The sequence below is a fragment of the Hydractinia symbiolongicarpus genome, chromosome 7 (assembly GCF_029227915.1).
Source record: "Hydractinia symbiolongicarpus strain clone_291-10 chromosome 7, HSymV2.1, whole genome shotgun sequence".
NCBI classification, from domain to species: domain Eukaryota; kingdom Metazoa; phylum Cnidaria; class Hydrozoa; order Anthoathecata; family Hydractiniidae; genus Hydractinia; species Hydractinia symbiolongicarpus.
This window is the reverse complement of record NC_079881.1, coordinates 10,940,534-10,951,352: the sequence shown is the minus strand read 5'-3', so window position 1 is coordinate 10,951,352 and position 10,819 is coordinate 10,940,534. Positions and strand designations below refer to the sequence as shown.

General features: G+C 35.1%; 1 protein-coding gene across 1 annotated transcript; it reads right to left on the bottom strand.

The window, feature by feature from the left end:
* Nucleotides 1–4,633: 4,633 nt before the first annotated feature.
* Nucleotides 4,634–10,193, bottom strand: LOC130649375 (DNA ligase 1-like). The gene is made up of 2 exons (XM_057455645.1): nt 10,064–10,193; nt 4,634–6,333 (listed from the first exon to the last, which is right to left on the bottom strand). Exon 2 carries the CDS (start codon nt 6,321–6,323, stop codon nt 5,355–5,357), a length of 969 nt encoding a protein of 322 aa, XP_057311628.1. The 5' UTR covers nt 6,324–6,333; nt 10,064–10,193; the 3' UTR covers nt 4,634–5,354.
* Nucleotides 10,194–10,819: the final 626 nt, after the last annotated feature.

Below are 10,819 nucleotides of genomic sequence, written 5' to 3'. Positions count from 1 at the left end.
TCATTTATTGATAGCAGTAGGATCATCAGTTAATACTTTTTCAATATTCTCATTTTTTTCGAAGGCTGTATAAATTATTGTATCATTGACGGACAATCTTATTGAAAAAGACTATGAATGGTCCCAAAATAGGCGATAAAACGATTGATATGAAAAAGCTTTTTGTGTTTTTAAGAGAAGTTTCGATCCGAGTATTTTCAACATTATCTTGTTCCAAATCCTTAAGCTTTCTCCAGTTCAAAATAAATGCTAATCTACGTTAACTAGAATGGAAACAAAAAACAAACATAACACACATCGGATTTATTTTTAGTGTAGCACAGGCCTTGCAGAAATAACCTCGGTATCACGTTGTCACGTGATTCTTAAGCAAAAGGGCGGGATTTTCAGAAATTCAATCACAGGTTGATTAGCTTTCCAGTATTCATGGTCCCTCTCAATAAATAAGGTTAATTTCGTTTAGACGAAACAAATTAGAAGTTATTTAAAAATAAAAGGTAAGAAAAGCCGTGTGGTTGTTTTTTAACACTGTCAACAAACGGAGTAGCTTCACTTTTTTTAGTCAGAGAGGTCCAGTCCACTGAATAAAGAAGATCTAAAACCGAAGCGTGATAAACTCGTCGGTGGCAATATTACCCTATTCTTTCTGCTCAAGCGATATTGGATAATCTTTGAGAAAAAAAAACTACACACAGAGAACACGTAAATGAATTCCTTTGATCATCGTGAACAATTCAATTGATCATCTATGTGGCTAAGATTATTTTGACATATTCTTATCTTTTTAATTTCTTGTCAAAATATTTTTAATTTGGCAATTTTTTGGAGAAACACGTAAAAAGACATTGGATGAAGTTCTCAAAAAATATCAAACATCAACATCAAACATTAACCAAGATTTGAAAATTCTCATAAAAGCACGTGTTCTAGTATTGCTTGTTCTATTGATTATAGAGTTCGCTGCGTAAACACAAGTGTGGTGTGTACTTAATGTATACACTCAGAACACGGGATCCACATTGATAGGTGGCTGTATCCTGTATAAATTTTTGCAACTATTTGGTTTGGAGAATGTTTCTAATTTGTAATTTCAAACGAATAAGTGGGTTGAGTTGTTTTTATTGTATACCTTTCTAGTAAACGCCCCCTTTTTAAATGCCCCCTTTTTGAAACGCTCCCTTTAAATAAAAGGCCACCTCCTAAAACCAAAATATTTAATAAACGCCTTTAATGGAGAAATATTACGCGTTTTTATAACTAATAACAAAAGACAAGTGTTTAAAGCCAGCGAATTGGAGGGCAGTAATGTATAAATAAGGTATTTTGATGCAAAAGACGGGTGTGATAGTTGCCTAGCACACATCAAGCGTCATAAATATAAAATGCAACCTCGTACCCAGAGCATCGTGTATCTTTCTGACATCCGTTCCAGATATCAGAAAAAATACAAGATTTCCTGGTTTCAAGATTGTATAATCAAGTGCGTACATGACTTCAAAAACAAACAAAAAACTGCAAAGAATTTCCAATGATTAGAGAACCAGACGTGAAATTAAAATTCCTGATGTCAGCATCTTGGTTATTACTATGGAAAGTCTTTTAAAACATGCCAGGCTGCTTAGATATTATATTAGTGAAAATTTCATTACTATAGCAGCACGCAACCTCGTCTCCAGGGTTTGTAGCCTGATGTCAAAGCCGTCACTTGACGACCTCAATATCAAAAAGGGAAGGTTGAACACAAGTGATATTTGAGGGACTAATAATGGCCCAATCATCTGGTATATCGAATAATTTCAGACAAAACAAAAAATTTGAGCAAATAAAGGCTGAATTTGATTTGTTATGAATTAGCATATAATTTTTATTGTGTTTGTTTAATGGTTTTTAATCCAATTCTTTTCTTTCTTGTTTTTCCAGATTTTTAAAAATCTGGAGTAAAAAAAGTGTATTTCTTCATTACCAATACAGCGAAAGTAAACGCAAGGAAATATCATCAATACGGTGTGAATCTATCTTCTGCACAAATAAACAGATTGAAGCTTAACAATCTATGTTATAATGCCCGTATACGTCTGTCCGTCCGTCCGTCTGTCTGTCACGCAAAATGGTAGCATGGCTGCGGTGGGCGAACCCGTGGATTTTTCCACGGGCCAACGGCTAATTTTTTTGAATACCACAAATGCTAAACTTAACGCCCTTCTCCATTAAGTTTGGGATGTTGAAGTTAAAACATTTTAATATCACATCATAAGGCAGTATCAAAAATCGATACATTTTTAATCAAAGTCTCCTCTTAATTCAGCGCCCGTGTGGATTTTTATGTGAGCGTTGAGAAACTTTTTAATTATTATTCTCAATTTTTTGCACAGGATAGCCCAATCTCATTCCCAAGGTATTTTGCCTTGTTGATGAAGTTGATGGCGGCCACTCCGTTAAGAGAGCTCATAAAAGTTGGGGATGTTTCATTGTTGGGGAGACTGTAATCAATGTGGATCTTGTATTTGAAAATATATTCATAAGTATATGTCGGCATGCCTGTCCAACTTAGCATAGGTTAACTCGTAGCCTTGATACAGCACTTGATAAACATGCCTGCGCTCTGGTCTGAATCACAGACTTTGTGACTGCCGAACGAGGCGAGGCCTAAGCACTAGTCACTAATATTTACCACAACGAAAATATGTTAATAATAGTACCACACGCGTTGTTTTTTATAAGCAACTCTACTTTTGAATAAAATACTTGCTTAACAATTGCCCTTTAAATGGTTGCTTACAAAATATACTTGTGTAGAAACCCAGTTGATGTGAGTGGGCTATTCTTAGAACACGGCTTGTAAATGGGCGGATCATCTTTAAACACTGTGTTCTATCTTTAAACACATTGTACCTTCTTTTTACATGCTGCCTTATCATTTGATGACCTAGGACTAACTTTTGACATGATGGTAAATTGACATTGCATGCATCAAGCTAGTTGGGATTAAACTGACTCATGCATGCTTGCTGCGAGTATCAAAATGCAGCTAGCTAGCCATAAACAGTTAACAACTCCTGCTGCAGAGTCAGATCAAACAAGATCGCATTGCAAATGCATTAATCAAAGTAGTTACAGATTGGAACGTTGCAGTTTAGTCCGACTCGTCTTTATTTTTTTTTAATTCCGAACAGTGTGTCAATTGTTTATCGAGCCCATTTTGTATCATTTAACTTTAGTCGGGAAATGCTCGGACTGCCCCACTTTGAATGGGGTAGTCTCTGAAAAACTATGTTGCATTACTTAGTATTAGTGACATTTTCAGCCATTGTCAGTATCAGAGTACATCTCTCCTATCAAACACAAATGGAATCCTCTTACACACTTATCACCACATGATTTTAGTTCATAGGACAATAACATTCTTAACATTCATATCAAGTTAAAAAAATTCATTTGGAGTCTGTAAGATCTGGTTAGCCAGGATGTGACTGTTATCGCAAATATATTCACTTAATTACAATGTTTTAGAAAACTGGTGTAATAATATTGCCAATGACTAATAAGATCACTAGGCTATGGAATGTGAGGCTTCTTTAGTGTGTTCAGTGTAATTTGTTGACATACTTAAATTGTCTTGATATTATTTAACGTTAACAGTTTCTTTATTTACATTTATTTTTTTTTTTTTTATGACTGCATTGTGTAATATCAGCTGTGAGTGTTGGTGCAATAAAGTATGGCAGTGTCAGTCGATTACATATGTGAATTTATTATTGTGTTATTACATTGTGTCACGTCATATTGGAGAATTATGCAATAGTTCCTTTTTACAATATGGGGGAATTTGGTGTGTTAGGCCTCCTTCGTCACCCGTTTAGGCAAGTAATGTTATGATAAAAGTCATTGTAGAATAAGAACACCAGTAATTAGCATGTGCCTGACGCTCAGGACATGTCGATGCGCCTGACGCTCAAGGCATCTCTAGTGTAGTCATCATGTGAATAAGAAACATGCGCCTGACGGTCAGGGCATGATGAAGCCCCTGACGCTCAGGGCATCTCTCATACACCTGACGCTCAGGGTATGAATAAAAACACCAGTAATTAGCATGTGCCTGACGCTCAGGACATAATCTTGTTAAACGGTGTTTTGAAGCGCAAGAATTATGTACTTTGGCCTGTCTAATCAAAATGTCATCTTAAGACAATTACATTTGTTGTTCATTTGGGTTGGATCCGTCAAAAGACGGACATTCTCAACTGACCTATGTTTGACGAGCCATCCTGTCTGAGGGCTGATCAGTTTCACGTCTAAAGATTTGGTCAACGTAAAGCCGGATATCAATGGACGAAACGTTAGCGCTAACGCTAATTTTGTTGTCACTGAGCATGCGTGACGAAATTGTTTTGCGACTCAGCGTTGTCGCTTTACCGCTTTTGGTAGTTCGAAGGGCCAAAACAAGACTGCTAACTTTTTTAATTAGTGGCACAGAGTTCGAAAGTCATAGTTTTCGATGGCCGATCTAAATCGAGCACTGTGCTAATTCCGAACAGCGCTAATTCAAGGGCGTTGCTAATTTGAGGCGCCACTAATTTGACCACTAAAGGCAACAGTCGAAACAAACAAACAACGTCCAGACAATAAGTTGATATACCACAGTAAAACTATATTATTCTTTAGTTGTCGTAACAATGTCGAAAAAAAAAACGTTCAAAATATGTACACCTTTTAGTTGAGTTAATGACACTTCATATAAATGACGCAATTTGTGTATAGGTTTTTGAATGGATAAAATACACGGGTTTTTTTAGACTATGATCCATAAGGCTGGGATTTCAGGTTAAAAATAAAGGTTCGTTAAGAATAGAGAAAAAAATAATGACCAGGTTTTGGTTTTATTATATAAAAAAGGAAAAGCGTATAAGAGAACTGCATATAAATTCTGAAGAATTACCAACTTTTTCTGGGAGTCAGATGGAACCGACAACTCTGTTCACATGAAAAAAACAGAAAATGTGAAAAACAAGAAATGTGAGAAACGAAAAACCACTCGTCTATATTTTGTATGCAGTAAATAAAAATAAAAGAAAAAAAGGGAGGGAGCTTGGAACTTTTAATAATACATTTTTATAACAATAAATTAAACTAAGATTAATTTTAATTTCTGGAGAATTAGATTAATAAGATATTAAAAGTAAAAGAAAACATGGTATACGACACCATAACATTCACTATTCTCAATTTTAGAAACATACAAACACAGACATAGGTTACAAGAAAAGTCAGTTCTAATGTTTTCTATAACCTTAAAATACTATAGGATAGAGATATTCTTAAAAATATACTGCACAGGCTTCGCCATAAAAATGCATCTAGTTACTTTTGTCACTTTTACCAGACTCCTCATCGTCCAATTGCAGCTTTTCATTTTCAGGAATATAATCTTCATCTTGTATCTCCTCCTCCTCTTCCTCCTCCTGTTCTTCTTCTTCTTCTTCTTCATCATCGTCTTCTTTTTCTGTCTCGTCAACTTTCGACTTCTTGGGGTCGGACTCCTTTTCCGTAATCTCCGTAGAACTTTCCTTCTTGGGACTCTCATCCAGCTTCCTCTTTAGACTGGTTTCGATATCTGATGTATCAGTAGCAGTGTCGGTGCTTGCTTTAACTGGAGAATTATCAGTCGATGTCTTCTGCTTAGCTCTAGCAGCAGCGCTCGATCTAGTGTTAATTACCTTCCCTGTTTTGTTTTTACCTTGTGTGTAGGAGTGATCGTCTTTCACCATCTGCGTGATGTCTGTTGGGAATTGCACCCCGACATCGTTCATGAATTTGAAATTAAAATTAACTTGTTGAGTGAAGTGCTTCCTCCTTAGCTTACAACGACACTTGCATGTGCACTCAGTTTGCGTAAGCTTAAACCTGTCCTTGTATTCGCGTTCTAGCCTCAAGCGCTCCATTTCGAGCTGTTTCTGCAAAACTTTGTTCTTCCAGTTCTCTTTGATTCGCTGCACTTTTTCGTGAATGAAAATCCTGCCAGGAAATATCGTAGGTACGGCGTCGAGTTTCAACTTTCTTTTAACTTTGGTTGGTCCGTACTTTCGTTTATACTCTTCCCACTTCTCATCAAAACAATCCTCTGTGAAATGATCAGAACACACTGCAACATCTTTTGGTAGGGTAGTTCTGTTTATAGCCATTATCCACAGTTCTCGCACGTCCATTCGATCTTCACTCGGCAGATCATGGAGGGAATAGTTTCGAGAATCTTGACCGCTCCATTCATCTTTCTTGTTTTTATGATGATGCGTATTTTTACATCCGGGTACGCAACAATGAACCATGACTTTGAGTCTATAAAAATAATATGTGGTTAACTATGACGGGAATTTCACGTATTTTGGCCAAGGTAACTGTAAATCAAAAAAAAAAAAAAAAAAAAATCAGTAATAATTAGTTTGTCCTTAAGTGAAATTGACCAATAGGCAGAAGTACATACGTTCTTGATTAATAACAAAATTAATAATTTATTTCATAAAAAAACAAAAACGTTTTTTTTTCGATTCACAAAATTATCTACCTGCAAAAAACTCCTGACAAAGTACAGAAATAACTTATTTTTTAATTTCTTCCCAAACTGTAGACTTTAACATTTCGTGTAAGATGTTGTGGGTAAAGACAATATGCAACATGCTAAAAGAACTGATTTTTGTTCATTCAGAATTTATCCACACAACTACTATTTTGTGCAAACCTTTGTTCGTAAGGCCATTATTAAATAGACAGGAAGAGCTATTTCGAATTTAGTCTCCTTTGACATTTTGCCTTAAAATATTGTGGTAGAGGAGATTTTTGAATTGTCAGAGCAAGTATTATTTTAGTAGATTTAAATTTTAAATGTCACATATATACTGCAGTTGTTGGACACTTTTGTATTGTTTGATTTTTTGATGCACGTTGCATGGATTAAAAAATACAGTGGATTCTTCCACGGGCATACAGTTTTATATATTGATTAAAACTGCCTTGCAGCCTTTCACATTTCCAGACGCACAAAAGTTATTTCTGTTCTAATTTGAAGTTAATGTGGGCGTGCAAACATAGCATCTCTATTGTTCCACTTTTGTAAGCTTTTGAATTAACCTAACCATTTTCAATGTCGTTCTGCAAAAAAACTGCAAACTCAACGACTTTCTGTAGGACAAGTGGGTGGTGAAGGATAATGTAGGATACAAGATTTCAACTGAAAATTTTTAAGTAAAAATGGTTTATTGACAACAGAACATGACTCCAGCTTACGCGTACGATTTTTATTAGAGGTTATTCATTAATTATCTACAAAAAAGAGTTCTTTAAAAGACTTTTCAATCTTTTAAAGAACTGTTTGTAGGTTGCTTTTTAGATTATCATAGTATCTTTAATAAGTAAGCAGTTCCTTAAAAATTTGACCCAGCAGTAGCCCTCAGTAGCTTGGTTGCATATTAAAAAAAAAAAAACGTGTACTGGCACTGTCAATTGTGTGAAAAATATGGTAAAGGCATTATTACAATACAATATGTCATCTCTGTACACCAGCAACACTAATGCCTATGAAATGATATCCTTACCCTTGAGTAAGGATATCATTTCATAGGCATTATAACACTCTAACATAAGTTTAATTTTTAAATGTCAGTTTTTATAATTATTTGACGTGCTCTGCAGATAAATAAAAAAGTACATCAATATGAAAAAATAAATATATACTTAAGGTAATTATTTTTTGCAAATATCATGAGTTTTTGTCAATTTTGCAAAAATTAGTTCCTGCTGAAGTTATAGGAAAACTCACTATTTATTAAAATAAAGTCCACCGTAATTTGGATATTTTCCTTTTTTAAAAAAAAGATTGCTAAAATTTTTTTTCTTCTGATTTACCTGAAAAAAAAAAGAAGATGTAAAAGCAGTGAGAAAATTGGAAAAACTTCGTGCCTTTTATCTCTTTGTAGTGTTTTCTATAGAAAAATTTCAAAACTTGTATGCCGTTTGTACTTGCTGAAAAACGAATGCATTTATACGAATTCACGATTTCTAATAACTCGTACCAAACAGAAGTGATCCTGCACAATGAGAGTCAAGACTCTCATTGTAAAAAGAAAAACTGGACACAAGCCATTATCAAAAAGGAAAAAAGAGTCCTGGAGACGAGGTTGTTTGGGGACTTTCAAATTGCTAAAAAAAATTCTCGATAGTATTGTCGAGTATATTTTGCTTGTGAACATAAGGAGCCTGTTGCTGCTTCGCAGCCCTTTATTTATATTAATTTAATTTATGGAAAAACTTTCACCCAACTGACCAACTTACTTATGTTATCAGAAATGATGCTAACTACACATATTTTAAAGCATGGCCCAAGCATTGTCAGTATTCACTATTATTAGTGCCAAGGGGCCTGTGCACTACTTTGCAGGCTGTCCTTTTAATGACCAGGTTAATGAAATTGAAAGCACTGTGTGGTCACATTTTAGAAATAATTCTGGCAAGTTTGGAAAATTTGAGAGAAAATCCTGAATTTTATGCAGCTGTTTGTGGCTCATCGGCACCTGATACCTAATTAACGTTAGAGCGGGTTTCTATATACAGTCAATGCTTAATTATAGCCAGGTACATGAATTATGTATCACTTCTTTTATTTATTACAATGCTACCTTTATTTGAAAAACTTAAGAACCTTTTCCTGTCGGAAAAAAATAAGTCTATCACTAACCATTTGTCAAGAAATGCTGGTTTAAAGCTTGTCACAGACTGTGCACATTAAAAATGTCTGACATTTTAGCTTAAAATTCTTGGAACTTTAATAAATATAGTCAAAATTCATTTAACTCTCTGTGAATTACATACTTGGTGCTGTCCATTAACAACATCGTTAAAAGTTCCTTATGCACACACTAAAGAATTGGACATAATAGACACAAGAACTTTCCATAGTAAAACCAGTTGGCATAAAAACGTTTAATTACCCCTATTCCAGATTATAATTGATGACCAGTTTAGACTGTCTATCAAGCAAAATAATTGGTGGCTGGTAGACGGATGTATGGGCATATTTTACATGGCTAGCCTCACAAATATTGAGGGATATACCATGTCTAATATTTCCAGGAGAGGCAATGGCTTAGATGACGAGTCCTAGAGTATTTATTTAATGCTCATTTTAAGCTACGCAAACCTAATTAACTAATGTGGAAATGGAAGAATAATTAGCTAACAAAAGGTAACCACAATAAAAATTTGTCTGGAAATGATGCTTAGCTATCTAGATTTTGCTCCAAAAAATTATCTTTGCTCAAACTTCCTAACATTGCTCTTAAAACTCCCATTTGTTCTTAAAACTCTCTTCACTTAAAATGCGGAACCTTTTACCTCCAAAAAATTGTTATGACGTCAAACTGAATCGCCAAATAATGAATCATAGCAAGGGGAATATGATGGGACGGACGTCACAAATATTTGGTGTTAGAGTCATTTGAGCACCAAAAATAGAGTCGGTCGGTCGGGGAATGATAACTCTAAAATGCCAAAAAAATTGTAGTGGCCTATCACTCTGTGCCGTTAAACCTCAGATATTTAATGATAACTTGGGCACCTTGTTGAAATGGAGTTTTCACTCGCCGTTTTCAACTAGTTCTCAGGAACCTTTTCATATTTTAAAGCGAAGCACAATAATAATGGTGGGTAATGGCGTGGGAAGACAACAAGCGTATAATAATTTTTTTGTCATTCTAGCTTTTCCGATTCAGTATATCAAAACTTTTGATAAAAAAATAGGGTCGGTCTGGTGAGTCTAACACCAAATATTTGTGACGTCCGCCTGGGGGCAAACACACTTTACTTCCGCCCTGCAGAATTTTGAAAATTTTAAAACCATTTTTCTCTTACTTGACAGGATACAAAGGAAAATTGCAAAAAATAGGAAATTGCACAAAAAGAAACTTTTATCAAATGCAATTCTAATAAGCTAGAGACGCAAAGCAATAAACAAACCTTTCTTTTCACGACGTAACATAGTTAAATAAAGAAGGACAAGGGCAGGAGAACAATTTACCTGTAATAATATAAATCAGGAAATCTCTTTCACCGTTCGCGAAGCCAAAAGTTCCTACGATTGATGGCTTCCACAACTCGACTTCCCTGTTGAATGGAATTGAATTTGTTTATTTTTTCAAAAAGAGTACCACCCTTGTTTCCAGTGTCCTTATACAAAACACGGTTGAAAGAAACAACAAAACGCGGCTTTTGGGGACGCTCGTCCCCTAACCTCGTCTCAGGGCCTCTTTCAAAATGCTGAGTCAGACTTTGTAGAAGAGGTTTCTTCTTATATTGTGTTGAGCTGCTCCAAAACAGAAAATTTTGATTTTAGAACAAATAACTAAAAAAACCTATCATCCGTGGATATTTCGTTTACATTTATTTTGAGCTTTTCGTCCATTTTTTGTCTGGATAGAAGAAATCCGATAATATGCAATTCACTTTTGTCTTGAGACAAAATGAATACGAAAGAGTAGTGAGAGTATGACGGGGGTTTAATTACTCTGATGTGTGCCTAAGGCTTGCAAAATTTCAAGAATAAAAAAAATAGGAAAAAGACACCCTAGGGAGTCTTGGAGCCAACTTGGTCCGGCTTAGGCTGCAGTCTCACATGTCAATCAAAAATTTCCCCCCTCAAAAACTTGAGGGGGAAAATGCGTGAAATAATTACTTGAAGATTTTAAACGCAGTCATCAGCAACCTTCTACTGCTCGGCGAACTGGGAAGAAAAAAGTTGTATAAACAATTATTAAAATAACTCTGATATGCTTCT

Bases quoted from the DNA above. Each gene is read 5' to 3' on its own strand.
- LOC130649375 (XM_057455645.1), bottom strand. From the start codon at position 6,323: ATGGTTCATTGTTGCGTACCCGGATGTAAAAATACGCATCATCATAAA.